This window comes from Megalobrama amblycephala, linkage group LG14 (assembly GCF_018812025.1).
Source record: "Megalobrama amblycephala isolate DHTTF-2021 linkage group LG14, ASM1881202v1, whole genome shotgun sequence".
Classification (NCBI taxonomy): domain Eukaryota; kingdom Metazoa; phylum Chordata; class Actinopteri; order Cypriniformes; family Xenocyprididae; genus Megalobrama; species Megalobrama amblycephala.
Genome location: NC_063057.1, coordinates 39,028,822 through 39,046,428, shown reverse-complemented (window position 1 = coordinate 39,046,428; position 17,607 = coordinate 39,028,822). Strand labels below are relative to the sequence as shown.

The following is a 17,607-nucleotide window of genomic DNA, read 5'->3' as shown; positions in this document are numbered from 1 at the left end:
AAAATAATGGTATTCTATTATTAAAATATAATACATTTCTATGATACAAAGTGTCTGAACAGTTATGTTACCTCTATGGCATTTCATATAGGCTTTTAGCTTAAAAGCATGCACATTTGGAGAAATATTGATGGATTCTCATGTTTATGTCAATTTTCTATACAGAGGAGTATTTATTCATTATTTATTGTCGTCACTGTGAACGCTGGATACTGTGTTTTCAATTCATACTTGCAGCCGGAGGGCGCTCTGTGCACCTTTAGTCCACAAATGCCAATGCTAAAGAAGAATAGGCAATCCAGGAACTAACCGAACTAACAGAGGCCAGAGATCGCTAACTATGGCTATTCAAAACACTTTTCAAGACAATAAATACACGATTGAGACGATGAATGCATGTATTGACTGAATCTGCGTCTGAATAGCGCTGGCTCCGTGGGCGTGGCCGCATTAGCGGATAATGAGCTGAATCATGGACTTGTGACATGGCTCTCTTTTCATACAGATTACACAAACACAGAAGGTTTGTTTTCGATTTGACTTACACGATTTAAAACCTGACATTTCAACGTTTCTTTAGACACAAGTATAATTTTTTGTCATTAGTATTCACTAAGTTACAGTTCATTTTCTGAGAACTATCAGATTGGACTTCGTTCAGAGGGAGACGAGAGATCACGCATCATGTTAGTTTTCTTTATTTTGCAAAAAGCACAACATTTTGATTTTACTCTGAGTGTACACAAATAAAAGAAGATATTCCACAGATTAAAATGGTGTATAACTCTTAATTGTATGTGCAACATTGACGGAGTATTTTGAGTCTCTTTCACACTGGTTAGAAAAAAACCGCGGTGATCACGCCGGCGTGACCGCCGACCCGAGGGAGTTAATGACATCTATAGATTAAAATTGCAATTGTTTCTTGATTAAAATTACTACACCTCTACTCATTGAAGTAAAGTGTCACGATCACTGTCAGTTCCTGGACTACACTTCCTATAATCCTCCCTGCCAGTCACATGCCAGTCACATGCACACACTCCACACCAATCACCCATTGCCAAATACAGCTAAGCACAGTACCTGGACTATAAAAGACTCACACACACACACCACCTCATTGCGAAGTCTTGTTTCACATTGTGTACGATTCGAAGCATTATTATCCTGTCTGACTGTCTGTTACCCGTTATCGACCTGTTGCTGCCTGCCTTCGACCCTAGCCTGGTTTTCTGTTCTGTGAGTGATATCTGCCTGTCCCGATCATTGCCTGTATCCTGACTACAACTCTGCCTGTCCCTTGCTGTTCCTGTTTGTTCCTTAATAAAAATTTGCATATGGATCCCTGCCTGAGTCCCGTCTCGTTACATAAAGGATGATTAAAACTTGACCAAATTCCTCCTGGGACAATTTAGAATGTTCCTGGTCATTAAATAAATTGTTCTGATTGGTGCTCAAGTAAAGCAATGTGTACCCCTTCCCTATTTAGATAAATCTGAACCTTTGACATAATATAATACAGGTATACCATTTGGAAATACACATCAATTAATCAAATAAATGGTGAGCCAAAAAAGAAGCAGCAAATAAATAAACAAACAAACAAAAAAACCTGAAAGTTGTCATTATCACATGACCTACCAGTGTCAGTTGCATCGCTTCACTGCGTATCACAAATCCTCTATATAGGTATTTGTAAATGGTCAGAAGGATACTGCAGATCCATTATAGCCTTGTTGTCAATCGTCCCTCGACTGTTGTAGACCAGAGTGCTGCTCAGTAACACAGCCAGACAGAAGATGTTGGTGTCATGCTTTGGGTCTCCCTGTCATGGAGAAAGACAATCATGGACAGCAGTCTACTAATATATTGCAAATAATATATCTAAGATTTTTTTTTTTTTTTAAAAGCCTTTTTTTATTATCAGCGTCACCCAATAAGGTTTTTTTGTTTGGATGATAAGTGTCATAAGAAAGACTTTTATTCATGAGTTCCCATTCTCCATCTTCATTGGTTTATTCATTTTACTTGTTTGTGTATTATTTAATTCATTATATAAATGTTTTAATAATATAAGTTTAATGTCTATTATAACAATTTAAATCTGAATAGTTAATGTGCAACTACTCTTAGATACGGGGGTTGGGAGGGACAGTTCAGTAGCTTTACAGTGGGGGTGCAGGACAATACAAAGGTGTAAATCACCGCTCTTTCATACAGAGAGTGTCCAATGCATGATGATGAGTGTTTCAAACTTATAGACAGTGGTGCACATTACTTTTTTGGTCTGGATCTCAAGGGAGCACCTGGAACTCACACTTTACTTGACACACTTATCCTAAAAGCTGTCCTCATTACCTTCCTCCTGCCTCCTCTCCTCACTATCTTCTTTTCTCTCAAACATAGTAGATGATGATAATGATTGTTTTATTTTTTACTAACATTAATGACATAGACAACAGCAAGAATATTAGGCTGCTGTCACTTTAAGAAGGAAAGCACAAACTGAATAACTCACACACAGTTTCTTTCTCAACTGTTCACTTATGACAGAACCGAGAGAATACTTGCTGAGACAGGTATTTTGACATAATTTTGTGTGTATGTGTCCGTTCAAGTGCAAGTAAATGTGAAATAACGCGAATTAATTTGGTGTTCGAGCGCTGTCTGACTCTCTCTGACTCTTGATTTTGTGGTATGGTGGCTGTTGTTGATGGGTGTTCCTGTTTGCTGTTTTGGGGTCTTGCCTGGAGTTTGCACTTATTCGGGCTGTGTGACATTCGAGATGCAGTTCAACAGATTGCTCGTTGTACCCACTTCATGAGGGACTACTCTACTTACTTCACTTTTACTCTGCTGCTCGTTCTGTTTGGAGTGTTGGTTAGATATTTGTATATTTTTTCATTCCAGTTCATGCATCTGACTCAGATTTCATGATCATCTGTAGTTTTTGACGTGTATGTTGTATTGTTTCCTGTATTTGTCTTGTTTTTATGTGTGTAATATGGTGGCAGCATTTAAACACACCACAGCTGAAGAAGCCAGCTCTGAAGAAAACTCCTCCATGATAGAAAGTGAATCTGAGTCAGAAATTGATGATGACCTGCAATGAGCCATTTTCACTCATTTTGTTTTATGTGACAGTCGGTGATTACATGTTGAACTGTCTGCTTTAGTGGTGAGTCTGTCCCATCCATCATTTAGATTTTAAGAATCAGTCTTACTTCAGTGCAACCTTTTTTTGAACTTTTGAAGAACATACTTTTGAAGTATGTTCTTCAAAACTTTGAACTTAGTTCAAACTTTGACCTGTGGAGGGCAGTAATACACTTAGCAGTGTCTACAAGGCTGGAATTCAAATAGAGAAGAAGAGAGCTAGCTCAAGATGAGCATTTATGATTAAAACTTATATAATTTTCAATTTTTTTCAGAAAATGAGCGATGGTTTCACTAGATAAGAAGCTTATTTCTCATCTGGGATCGTGTTGAACAATTTGAAGCTGCAGTGAAACTAATTTTGACCTTCAACCGTTTGGTGCCCACTATAAGGAGACAAATCCTGGAATGTTTTCATCAAAAACTTTAATTTCTTTTCGACTGAAGAAAGAAAGACATGAACATCTTGGATGACATGAGGGTGAGTAAATTATCAGGAAAAGTTTATTTAAAAGTGAACTAATCCTTTAAGCTAGTAAAAAGGAAAGTGAATAGCAGTTAGGAAAACATTGTTTTACATTCCCTGCCTGGCTGCCTCCTATTTATAGCAAACTAACAAGCTCTACTGCAGTTTTTTTTTTTTTTTTTTTTATGAATATGGTTCTCTTCTTTGAAAGTTAAGTATTCCTGGACTCAAAACTGCTTGACTTTTGATGCTAGTTGTGTTTTAGTAGTTTACTTGTTATGTCACCTTGTCCACGTCTCCGAGTCCCTCAGTGTCCAGCAGCACCAGAGTGGTTCCTGCTTTAGTGGGGTGAGGCACACACCACATCCAGATGCCCTTTGTTTTGGACTCGACTGTGCTGCCCAACGCAAACCCTGATAATGCCACAACAAAAATTACTTTTGTGCATGAAAGGTCATTAATTTGAACCGTTTGTTTCTTCTAAGCTTTCGGATGCTATCAGCACTGCCTGCGGGGGTCTAACCTGTTTGTTTTCCTGCAAGCCGATTCATCAGGTAGGACTTCCCGGTGCGGTAGAGACCCACCACAGCCACCACCACCACCGGCTGCTGGATCTGCTGAAGGATCTGAAGCGCTGACTGCTGCACACACAGCTTCCCATCTGACCCCATGTCAATCAAGCACACTGGTTTGTCCATGATCACTGGAGAATACAGCTGTTGAACAGATACACACATTTTAAACTCTTTAAGTAACTGCAGTGTTCTAGAAATAAAACGTTAAGGTGGATTGAGAAACACAAATCAGTCCATCTCAAGTGGGCCAAAAATTGTAAAGCTTGTGGCTTGACCATTTCTTAATTCTCCTAAATAAAATCACTCAAAAATTCTATATTGCAGGTTGGCAACCTTTTTTTTATTATTGGGGGTGAACTTAATTTTTTTTTAAATATCTCTCACATTTTGGGTTGATTATCTCTGGTGAGGAAGCAGATAGGAAGCTGAAATTTTCACAGATGTATGTACTCTATTGGGTACATCTGAGTTTGAGATTACAGTGGTTACAGATTGCATTATGGTGTCATTATAAGGCCAAGACATCTGCCATGATATTCGAAATATCCTGCTTCCCACTTCATAATTCCCATTTAATTGCTTTGTTGTTGGAGAGGGTATGAAACGTCTCAGGTTACGACTGTAACCATAGTTCCCTGAGAAGGGAATGAGATGCTGCGTCAATGACAATGACGTTTTGGGAACGCCTCTGTGTGATTGCGTCTGAAGCAATTGTGTCAACTAGTCCAATGGCGAGATGGAACGCGAGATGTTGTTCCAACAACAACAAAACGAAAGTTTTGTTGTTGTTGGAAATCTCAGAAGCATAGACCAGGAGACTTTGGGATCTCTTGAAGCAGAAGTTACTCTTTATTGAGAAACACGCTGTGCGTCGCTGTGGTCATCCAAAATCTGACTAAGGCATTGTACTTGGTAGTTCATATACATTCAAGGGGGAGGGATCAGCCCATTCTCTACATTTCCCAGCCATGATCTAATCAGCATAACTGTGTCATTCAAATGCATAGGTGCTAATCCAATCAGTCTGACAGTATCGTCCATATCTTTACATTATCATAGAGACAAAGGCACTGCTGTATCTTGAGCTTGTCCTGCCAAATGGTCAGGAAGACAAAAGGTTAATGTCACACACCCCTGAGCTGCCTGCCTTGATCTCCTTAGAATGTCATTATCTTTACCTTAACATGCTAAATACAATATACTTCACCTTAGTAATTCATGTGAGGTGATGTCAGTATGTAGGATCAACAGATCTTAAACAGATTATTAAATTTGTAATCCCACACTGTCAAACACATCTTAACACCATATGCATGAAAGTACACCTTAGTAATAACTAAGGAAAATTTAAATGTTACCATTAAAGGGATAGTTCACCCAAAAATGAAAATTTGATGTTTATCTGCTAAAACACCACTATATCCAATTGTGTTCAGCATTCGCTTAGTGAGGTCTGATCGCGCTCGCACTCCTATAGATTGTGTTCCCATTGACGCATTATTTGACTGACAGACGGCAACGGTAATCATCAATTGTGTTCTACTGAAGAAACAAAGTCACCTACATCTTGGATGCCCTGGGGGTAAGCAGATAAACATCAAATTTTCATTTTTGGGTGAACTATCCCTTTAACATTAGTTAACTACTTTAGTTAACATGAATTAAGAATGAACAATACTTCTTCAGCATTTATTAATCATAGGCCTGGTTTCACAGACAGTGCTTATATTAAGCCAGGATTAGGCCATAGTTCAATTAGCAATTATATATAAATATTATATAAATCATATAAAATAATTATAATAAATAATCATCACTAAAAGTCAGACAATTTTGTATTTAAAATCTTTTAACTATGTAGTGACCTTTGGAGCAAGAGAAATTGAGCAAGTGACTCTTGCGTCAGACATGTGTCACTTTGCTCACAGCTGATTGTTAGCCGATTGTTAGCAGGTTAGCCGTGGAGTGCTAAAAGCAGAGCCATTCCTATGGTGCGTAAAACCCAGGGTTGATGCAAACTAGAGGTCTACAAAGAGGACCCGGGACCCGACCCGGGACCCGTACGGGTTCAGGACTATATTTTAAATGGTCAGACGGGTCCGGGTTGGGTTCCAATCTATTACTTTGGTTCCCGGGTCTGTTTAACATTGTGTGTATACCCGAACCGATCTGATTCGGAGATCACCCGGCCGTGTTGAGAGTCAGTCAGTTGCAAGTTGTTTTGTAACTTGCAAAGTATGAGCCGGGAAATAAGGTGAAAAAAAAAAAAACATGAGCGACCCCAGCCATCAAGCAGAGTGGGCGGGGTTAAAGCAAGCGAACGGTGATCATCGAGTTTTCCTATTCCTATCGTGTGCAACAGTAATGCAAACAAACCTCAAATCTCACAAACTGCTAGAAGCCTTGCACACTCACATTTAAATAACATATTTCAAATCATCAACAAAATCTAGGTAAAAATTTTTTACATAAATGTTTTCTATGACGCTCAAAATGCGTTTAAAAGCTTTCAGGTTGCTTCCAGCTAACGCATGTGCAGTCTCATGCGAGCGCACTTTATTTCTCCTATTTTTATAATAATATTATGAATGAACCGTCTTGTTATATCTAAAGTTTTGGTCAGACTCGGCTCAGAAAGCACAGAAATGATCGCAAATAAGTAATGCTAAGGTCAACGGTCACTGAACAAGCAATCATTATTATAGTTCAAAAGGGCAAACAGTCAAAGTTATTTTATTAGGCTATATGAGATGACTCGAGATACTCAAGATTTGTTAACAAAATGCAAAACTTCAAAGTCGCATTTGTCATCGTGACAGCAGACTTTTGAAGCTGGAATAATGAGTGGATTAAGCATTTCAACCGGAGAGAGGAATAACGGATGATCTTTCTTTGCAAGTGCATCACAGTCAGGTACAAAGCTAACTTAGCCTACTAACATTAGGTAAGACAAAACGTTTCATTTTCGCAACTTGTTTAGTAGCAATTTGCTGTGGAATAGACCGATGTGCCGATCGGGTCCAGTCGGGTCTCGGTCGGGTTCGGTGCAGCTTTCAAATAATAGACGGGTCCGCTTTGGTTCCGGGTAGTACATTTGCCGTGCAGCACCGGCATTTCTCGTTGCTGCACGGGTTCGGGTCCAACTTTCAAAATAATAGTCAGGCCCGGGTCGGTTCCGTGCAGCACATTACGGGTCTCTTCGGGTTCAGGTATGACTTTTTGGACCCGTGAAGACCTCTAATCAGGGCCGGATTGGGACTCATTTTCAGCCCTGGAGTTTCATGCCTTAAACCGGCCCACTTTAATTCACGACTGACTATATTAAAATAATGTAATTAAAACCTCAGTATATAAGTCTGCAATAGTGCACTGTTCTCTACAGCCTTGTAAATAATTGTAGTTTTCAAAAATATCTTCAAATACCCATGATAGTACAAATGATAGTACAAAAAAATGCTAAAATTTGATATAGAGTTATTTTTATAGTGATTTTATAATGTGAACCATTGATTAATTCTCTAGTCATCTAGTGGCTGTAGTTAAAAATTCATGTTATTTTAATTTTAATTTAATTAAAGGATTAGTTCACTTTTAAATAAACTTTTCCTGATCATTTACTCACCCCCATGTCATCCAAGATATCCATGTCTTTCTTTCTTCAGTCGAAAAAAAATTAAAGTTTTTAATGAAAACATTCCAGGATTTTTCTCCTTATAGTAGACTTCAATGGGCACCAAACAGTTGAAGGTCATAATTAGTTTCAGTGCAGCTTCAAATTGTTCAACACGATCCCAGATGAGAAATAAGGGTCTTATCTAGTGAAACCATTGCTCATTTTCTAAAAAAAATAACTAAAATTTTATACATTTTAACCATAAATGCTCATCTTGAACTAGCTCTCTTCTTCTTCTTCTCTATTAGAATTCCAGCAGTGTAGACGCTGCTAAGTGTATTACTGCCGTCCACAGGTCAAAGTTTGAACTAATTGGTATATACTATTGAACTAGTATATTGCATATAAAAATTAGTTCAAACTTTGACCTGTGGAGGGCAGTATAACGCTTAGCGGTGTCTACACTGCGTGCTGGAATTCAAATAGAGAAGAAGAAGAAGAGAGCTAGTTCAAGATGAGCATTTCTGGTTAAAACTTATTAAATATACAAGGAATGGTATAGCCTTTTCAGTCAATCACATTTTCAAGTACAGAGGGAATACACAAGGATGACTCTGGGGGTAGATTTAAGATTGTGTATCGTATATAATGTATGTATTCTGTGGTGACTAAGATCTTTAAAATTTGAAATTAAAAATTAGAGAGTTGAACAAGTTCAACTAAATGTTCCTTATTTCATTCACTTCTCTATTTTTCTCTCTCTTAGGAGTCAGTGAAGACGTTGTCTATGAAGTTCTTCCTATGTGGTTCACGTCATGAATAAATTTGTTTTTGTGTGTGTTCAAATTCCACTGTTGCAATATATTATTTTATAAAATATACACAATCTTAAATCTACCCCCAGAGTCATCCTTGTGTATTCCCTCTGTACTTGAAAATGTGATTGACTGAAAAGGCTATACCATTCCTTGTATATTTTACTTGATGAGTTATTAAATTATGCAACTTGGACCCAATAATTACTCAACATTCCTAGAAACCAGATATAATTGCAATAAAGAAAGCAGTATTTGGGTGTAATAAACCTTTAAAAACCTTTAAAAAAAGGGTTAAAATACTGCCTTGGTGGCACTTGTTACGGTCCTCTAAAACTAGGGTCCTGGAAATGCGTTCCTGGGATTGCGGTTCTCCGATTAATTTCGTTTTGACATCTCGCATGGTTCTGTGTGATTTGGACAACTTCAAGTTACGCCCCCTCAACAAGTTACGCCCCTTTCTTGTTACGCCCCCCTCTTGCAGTCCACAGACAGACCCATCTCAAATTATCAGGAAAAGTTTATTTAAAAGTGGACTAATCCTTTAAGTGTTTGCTTTCCAGTAGATGGCAGTAATCGTCCACTAAACCCAGGCACATTTTTCATGTCTATCACTATGAATGAAATTTAGAAATGTAGATCTTTATTAAAGTGGATTTAACATAAAATGTTGCTATTTTATATAAATGTATATACTTAAATTATTACAAATTGAGGCAAATAAATGAGTCATTCTACGAAATGGGTGCCATTTGGGTCCTCAACATTTGGTCAGATGCATGAGGCACAAAAAACTTCCCAAAGTCTGTTTGCATAGCTTAAAGTTATTAATTCAAGTGTTCTTTTTGACATAATATATGATCAAATGTTTTTTTTGAAGATTAACATACTATTTTTAATAATTTTTCATTGTTACATAGCCAATTTCACATGTCCGTGTTAACCAACATGGCATTTGCATCTAAAATATTACCAAATATATTATATATTTTTTTCAAACATATACTATTTTCAGGATTATATGTGTGTCCCTGTTTACACAAAATATATTTATTCACAATAAACCTTATTTTTTTTGTAAATATTTTATGATTTGTGTGCGTTCCTCAGTTTGACTTACCACCCCGTCACACTAACTTGTTTTATCTATAAATAATGCACTGTTCCTTTAAATATCACCACAAAGCCTAAGTGACATCATTTGAGCCTTATACCTATCAGGAACAAAAGCAGGCAACTATGTAAAATTTTTTATATTGTTTATTTGTTGCTTTTTCATGTTAGGCAGGGCCCGTCAAGCTTAAACTTACCACCCCGTCACGCAAAATAGATAGGGAAAACTGTTTTTTTTTTTTTTTTTTTTTTACATTATTAATACAAAGATAATCATATTTCAGATTGAATGCATGTATGCTAGTTGAGAAACTTGACCACATGGGAGATTTGCGGACATTTTGGGAAGAAATTTACGGGGTGGTAAATTTCTTCCCAAAATGTCCCCTGATAAAAATCACATTCTGAGGTGTAAAACTTTTTTTTTGGCAGGGTTCCCTCAGTAAAATATGCATTCTAAGGGCTAAATATCATGCTATTTGGTCTCGCTTCAACCCATGGACATGAAAAACAACCTGCGGCAACGGTGTAAAAGTAGCCTAGCCCAATTTTGCAGGAAAAATGCAGACTTGGCAACACTGTTTGGTTCATTAATTCACTCATTCACTCACTCATATCACTCACACACTTTTTACTCAATTTGAATGTCTCCCTCCCCCAGTTTTTAAAGTTTAAAACCAGCAGATCATATAGAGAAACACTTTGTCCATACCACCCCGTCACATCAGTTACCACCCCGTCACATTTACCACCCCGTCACAGGGTCATTTTTTTAAAGGTTTATGGAAAGAAAATGAAATATTACATAAATTAATGTTGAATGATGTTCTTGTTGTGTGGACTGATCAGATGAATGTAACTTTATTTGTATTTTTTAAGTAAATTCATTTTTTCAGTACAAACAATGAGGCCATTGAAAGGTCAAAATCATGTTTCATGATTAAAAATCTAAAAATAAAAAAATATATATTAAATTACAGACTTTCTATTGATGGTTTCCAAAAAAGGGACATTTTTCTATTTGGAAAACATTAGATTTTAAAAATCTATTTCTTGTTTTACTACTCCAATGGCATACATATTGTCCATGACGGGGTGGTACAAGAATGGCTTCCTTGCCTGAATAAAAAGGGTAATATTAATAAAGATTTTGTGCATGAGGTGGGAAAATATATTTTTTGGAGGATTAACATATCTTTCAATTTGTAGGTTTGTTTAAAAAAAAAGTTTGTTCATAATGAAAATTTTGAAAAATGCAAAGTGGAAATGGCACCCATTTCGTAGAATGACTCAAATAACACAAAATACCATAAATCCTACAAAATTGCACAACTTTACAGTAAAATATTAAAGTAGGCTATTACATTTGTTTAAAAAAAAAAGTTACACGTTACAAAATCACATTTTACTGTCTGGTTATGTAAGCTAGTTGGACAGAAAAATGAATATTGTTGGCCAATGTGTAATAGCATAGCAAGCAACATAACATAAGTGATAGGCCATATTTTATTATTTGCCTACTATTATTACAATATGAGTAAGCTGCATACATTTGGTCCCCACAATGTAATATAAACAAACTCATACATACACATTCACACTCACACACACACACACACACACACACACACATACATACACATAAGTATATCTTACTTACCTACTTGTTGTTCTATTGTTTTTATTAAGATGAATTGTTAAAACAAAGGATTTTAAAGCAGGGGTGGGGGGATGGTGGGGAGATGGGGGGGACACACATACAACTTTGTTGTTCTTCTTTTTTTTATATTGTGTTAATTTTGAACTACTGTTTTTAAAGCAACCTTGGTCTAATGAATTATTTTTTAAATAAAATGAGCAAAAAACTCTGTGGTAAAAGGAGCATTTTTAACATTCACAACATACAAACATAAAAAAAAATGTATTACAGTTATTAAAAACAATCAACATGTATTAAGAAGCATGAAAAAAAGTTGGATGAACACTTTTAGTTTGTAGATACTGCACTTTGCCTTTCCAATAGTGTTTTAGTTGTTTAAGGTCATCCAAAGGCAGAGTGCAGCATCTGCATTTTGGGGGTCAAAGATCACATCAGTGGTCATGGTTTTTATCTATAAAAAATTTCTTCCTAAGAAGGCAATACATGAATGCATTACCACTAATCTACCCACAACATGTTTGACTGGCTGGTGTAAAAACTTTAAAGGTGTTTTTCTCAGTTTCAGTGTTTGCGTAGTTACTGCACTTTGCCTTTGTAGGGCAGTATTGATAAATGTGGAAATACATACATTTAAAAATGAATAAATGAAGAAAAAAAAAAAGTGAAACAATTACATTTATAAATAAAAAAGGAAACGAAATAAAAAAAATACATGTCTTTGTAGATTTATTTATATATTTATGTTTATTTATTTATTTTAACATTTCTTTAATATGTAATAATTAATTATTTAGGCAGCTTGGCATCCCATATCTGATGCCCCAACAATTTTAGGACAAGATCCTTGTTTATACTTGCTATACTATTCTCAAAATGAGCCTAAAATGCAAAATAATAATAATAAATAAAAAATAAATAAAAACATACAAACATGCATTGTCCCGATTTTTTAGTTTCACAGATAATAACAAGTTAGATTTCAAGGATATTTTGACAACAAGGAAATATCAGTTTCCATTTCAGAAATCTGATCACCTTAGAGTGTAAAATGATTGACAGTGTTAAACACCTTTAAATCCACTACTTTATTCTACTACTATTATTTACATTTTGTGAACATGTGCATACCTGAAAGTGATGCAAATGCTTCATCTCTTTTTTGAGGAAGCTTCTTATCATCGGACTCTTGTTGTCTCTTCCAATCCCGACCATAGTTTTTGATCGGCATTCATCATTTACGTGGGGAGAAACGGATGCACAGCGGCGCATATTGCAATTCACAGCAATGTAATGTACCTACTTTTTAAATATATTATGAACATACATTTTCTCTATTATATTTACATAATTTCATTTGGAATAAATTAACTGAATGTCCCCTAGCTTACCTTACAGTAGCTTGATCTGAGTTCTATGTTGTAGTTTCATGATATTTTACCTATTTTTAGACACCTTTAGCTCCAGCCCCTTAATGCCAATAGGTCTAGAGTGAGTTAGGGGATGTCCCTGTTCTCTAAGTATCTCTCTGGTTATTCTCTCTGGTGGATTCCTTTTATTGTCCATAAATTGTAGTGAGCAGTTTAATTTAGGGTTTCAGTTTCAAAATTAACAACTGCATACTGGAAAACACGTGACCACAGATAAAATGTTAATCTTTCTTGTGGCATACTATACCACACAGATTGACATTTTGTATATCTGTGGTAACGTTGCAGAAAGTTACAGTACAAAAAAGATTATCATTTTTAATCTGTGGTATTTTTTTCTGATGAAACTCACTGTAAATTCCCAACAATTTCACTCCTCCTTTCTGTGTATTAGACACCATGAAAGAAATGGGGAAAATATTATGTATACCTGAGTTAATCTGTAGTGCATGATTCTAACAATGCAAAGTTCAAGAGTTGAGTGTCCAGGTATCAGGGGTGGTTTCAGTAGAGACTTCGAACAAAACAGTTGCTAATAAATCCAACAGTAACATGCAGGAGATAACAGGAGTAATCAACTGAAACTGAAACTGCATAACGTAATCAGTAATGAAAAAAATGAACAAGGTCGGCAGACAGACAGGCAAAACCAAAACTAAGGGTACATTTATTTACACAACAATGATGTACTAAAAACAGTTTTTCCTATGTGTTTTTCACATTCAGAAGGCAACATGGTCAAAGAAATCCATGTAAAATTGCTGTATTATGTTGCCAGGCCAGTAACTGGAGATTTAATTTCATTATTTATAAAGCACATTTTAAAACAACCAAAGGTTGACCAAAGTGCTGTACAAAACAAAAATTAACAATAAACCAGTAAAATATACAACAACAAAAAAACAGTAAAAAAACATAAATACAGTAAAACCATACATTTTTCAAATAATATGTCACTGTAAAGAAAAACTATGTGCAGTGCGTTGCTTGCTGGCTCCGCCCCCACAAGCAACGTTCATTAAGTCTCGACTTGCTGCGTTCACTGAGTGCTTTTTCTAGAAAGCGGCTCCTTCCCTCATTTTCCTCTGTACTCTCACTCAAACTGAGATGATTAACAAAAGGTTACAGGGCCAAGTAAACAGGACTAAGTGAGCTCTTTCCGGTTTGTGCGCACGTGTCTCACTTTTCCTGCAGCAGGGGATTTTCCAGTGCTGTGCGCGCTGTTAGGGCGAGTACCACACTGACAGTCCTCATCTGAATGCAGCACTGACAGCTCTATGCCAGGACTAGCTCCTGTATAACTATCAGGTGAGACTCATGGAATATATATCTTCCAAAATAAAACTTTTTCACTGATGTTTGTGGTAAAATACAGAATTTCCAAAAGCGTTACTTGCCGGCCCCACCCCACAAGCCGCCTTTGTTGAAGATGGATGCTCTCACCACGAAAGCGCAAGTCCTGCCTCGCTGCGTTCAGACTGCTTTCTCTGAAAACTGCCTCTGTAATGCCTCCCGCCACCTCGCTCAGTTCCGGGTGTTGGAAGCAATGTGTTTGTTGCAAACATTGGGCCCGAACATGTTCACGTGCCCATGCAGCCTGTCGCTGCTATAGCGAATACAATAAAATACAAAAAGAAAGCAAATTTCCTATTCCGCCTATTGCGAACACCAGGCCCCTACACAACGGTCTGTCGTCTGATCTGATCCAACCCCTTGCCACGTGGGCTGAGGTCTGGCAGGTCATCCCCAGAGTGTCAAGCTTGGTGTTGGGGATTATAAAATGAGGTTATTCACTTCAGTTCACTCGAAGACCCCTGCGTTTTGGTACCCACCTTTAGTCCGGATGACATGGCATCCCAGTTTTCCAAAAAGAACTTCAAATTTTGATTCGTCTGACCACAGAACAGTTTTCCACTTTGCCAGTCCATTTTAAATGAGCCTTGGCCCAGAGAAAACGCCTGCGCTTCTGGATCATGTTTAGATATGGCTTCTTTTTTGACCTACAGAGTTTTAGCCGGCAACGGCGAATGGCACGGTGGATTGTGTTCACCGACAATGTTTTCTGGAAGTATTCCTGAGCCCATGTTGTGATTTCCATTACAGTAGCATTCCTGTATGTGATGCAGTGCTGTCTAAGGGCCCGAAGATCACGGGCATCCAGTATGGTTTCCCGGCCTTGACCCTTACGCACAGAGATTGTTCCAGATTCTCTGAATCTTTGGATGATATTATGCACTGTAGATGATGATAACTTCAAACTCTTTGCAATTTTTCTCTGAGAAACTCCTTTTTGATATTGCTCCACTATTTTTCGCTGCAGCATTGAGGGAATTGGTGATCCTCTGCCCATCTTGACTTCTGAGAGACACTGCCACTCTGAGAGGCTCTTTTTATACCCAATCATGTTGCCAATTGACCTAATAAGTTGCAAATTGGTCCTCCAGCTGTTCCTTATATGTACATTTAACTTTTCCGGCCTCTTATTGCTACCTGTCCCAACTTTTTTGGAATGTGTATCTCATGAAATCCAAAATGAGCCAATATTTGGCATGGCATTTCAAAATGTCTCACTTTCAGCATTTGATATGTTATCTATATTCTATTGTGAATAAAATATAAGTTTATGAGATTTGTAAATTATTGCATTCCTTTTTTATTCACAATTTGTACAGTGTCCCAACTTTTTTGGAATCTGGTTTGTAAAAACCCTGTTAATCATTAGTTATAATCATTTATGATCACATTAAATTCAGCACTGCTTGCCTGAAGTGTGCATATGAGACTTCTGGGGGTGTTTACATGATATCATTTTCAACTAAACAGAAAACATTTTAAGCATTTTGGCAATTTGTCATTCACATGACAACAGCATTTTGGGGGCCTAAAAAGGCAAACTTTTGAAAACGGGTTCCAAAGCACAAATTTTTGGAAACACTATCGTTATTGTCACTGTGTAAACAACAAAAACATGAATTTGTGAAAACAGTGAAGTCATGTGGATGTGTATTAAGTGTTCAACACCAGATTTAATTAAAGGTCCTCTAAGCGATCCTGGGTGGAGTAACTTCCTGTTGACGTTCGAATCTGCTTAGTATCAATATACGGTCCTATTGTTTGGACTGTCCCTAGCTCCATGCACTTTTACAAAGTGTACGGAAGGCATTAAAAGCTCAGGGTCAGGGGAACAATGAAAACATCCTTTTTGGTAGTAAGCCAGTTTATATAAAGTCTCCCATTTACCAGAACAGGAAAGTCAAAGTACAAACCCGATTCCAAAAAAGTTGGGACACTGTACAAATTGTGAATAAAAACAGAATGCAATGATGAGGAAGTTTAAAATTTCAATATTTTATTCAGAATACAACATAGATGACATATAAAATGTTTAAACTGAGAAAATGTATCATTTTAAGGGAAAAATAAGTGTATTTTAAATTTCATGGCATCAACACATCTCAAAAAAGTTGGGACAAGGCCATGTTTACCACTGTGTGGCATCCCCTCTTCTTTTTATAACAGTCTGCAAATGTCTGGGGACTGAGGAGACAAGTTGCTCAAGTTTAGGAATAGGAATGTTGTCCCATTCTTGTGTAATACAGGCTTCTAGTTGATCAACTGTCTTAGGTCTTCTTTGTCACATCTTCCTCTTTATGATGTTTTCTATAGGTGAAAGATCTGGACTGCAGGCTGGCCATTTCAGTACCTAGATCCTTCTTCTACTCATCCATGATGTTGTAATTGATGCAGTATGTGGTCTGGCATTGTCATGTTGGAAAATGCAAGGTCTTCCCTGAAAGAGATGACGTCTGGATGGGAGCATATGTTGTTCTACAACTTGGATATACCTTTCAGCATTGATGGTGCCTTTCCAGATGTGTAAGCTGCCCATGTCACACGCACTCATGCAACCCCATACCATCAGAGATGCAGGCTTCTGAACCGAGCGCTGATAACAACATGGGTTGCCCTTGTCCTCTTTAGTCTGGATGACATGGCGTCCCAGTTTTCCAAAAAGAACTTCAAATTTTGATTCGTCTGACCTCAGAACAGTTTTCCACTTTGCCACAGTCCATTTTAAATGAGCCTTGGCCCAGAGAAAACGCCTGCACTTAGATATGGCTTCTTTTTTGACCTATAGAGTTTTAGCTGGCAACGGCGAATGGCACGGTGGATTGTGTTCACCGACAATGCTTTCTGGAAGTATTCCTGAGCCCATGTTGTGATTTCCATTACAGTAACATTCCTGTATGTGATGCAGTGCCGTCTAAGGGCCCGAAGATCACGGGCATCCAGTATGGTTTTCCGGCCTTGACCCTTACACACAGAGATTGTTCCAGATTCTCTGAATCTTTGGATGATATTATGCACTGTAGATGATGATAACTTCAAACTCTTTGCAATTTTTCTCTGAGAAACTCCTTTTTGATATTGCTCCACTATTTTTCGCTGCAGCATTGAGGGAATTGGTGATCCTCTGCCCATCTTGACTTCTGAGAGACACTGCCACTCTGAGAGGCTCTTTTTATACCCAATCATGTTGCCAATTGACCTAATAAGTTGCAAATTGGTCCTCCTGCTGTTCCTTATATGTACATTTAACTTTTCCGGCCTCTTACTGCTACCTGTCCCAACTTTTTTGGAATGTGTAGCTCTCATGAAATGAGCCAATATATTTGGCATGACATTTCAAAATGTCTCACTTTCAGCATTTGATATGTTATCTATATTCTATTGTGAATAAAATATAAGTTTATGAGATTTGTAAATTATTGCATTCCT

At 37.2% G+C, this 17,607-nt stretch overlaps 1 protein-coding gene across 1 annotated transcript; it reads right to left on the bottom strand.

The window, feature by feature from the left end:
• Positions 1-795: 795 nt before the first annotated feature.
• Positions 796-12,828, bottom strand: LOC125246174 (guanylate-binding protein 2-like). Its single transcript, XM_048157087.1, has 4 exons — positions 12,530-12,828; positions 4,149-4,341; positions 3,911-4,038; positions 796-1,828 (listed from the first exon to the last, which is right to left on the bottom strand). Exons 1-4 carry the CDS (start codon positions 12,668-12,670, stop codon positions 1,685-1,687), a joined length of 606 nt encoding a protein of 201 aa, XP_048013044.1. The 5' UTR covers positions 12,671-12,828; the 3' UTR covers positions 796-1,684.
• Positions 12,829-17,607: the final 4,779 nt, after the last annotated feature.

Excerpts from the sequence above, each read along its gene's own strand:
- LOC125246174 (XM_048157087.1), bottom strand. The coding sequence starts at position 12,670 with ATGCGCCGCTGTGCATCCGTTTCTCCCCACGTAAATGATGAATGCCGA. Across the intron at positions 4,342-12,529 it reads AGCATTTGCATCACTTTCAG|CTGTATTCTCCAGTGATCAT; the intron begins GTATGCACATGT and ends TCTGTTCAACAG. Across the intron at positions 1,829-3,910 it reads GACTCGGAGACGTGGACAAG|GGAGACCCAAAGCATGACAC; the intron begins GTGACATAACAA and ends TCTCCATGACAG.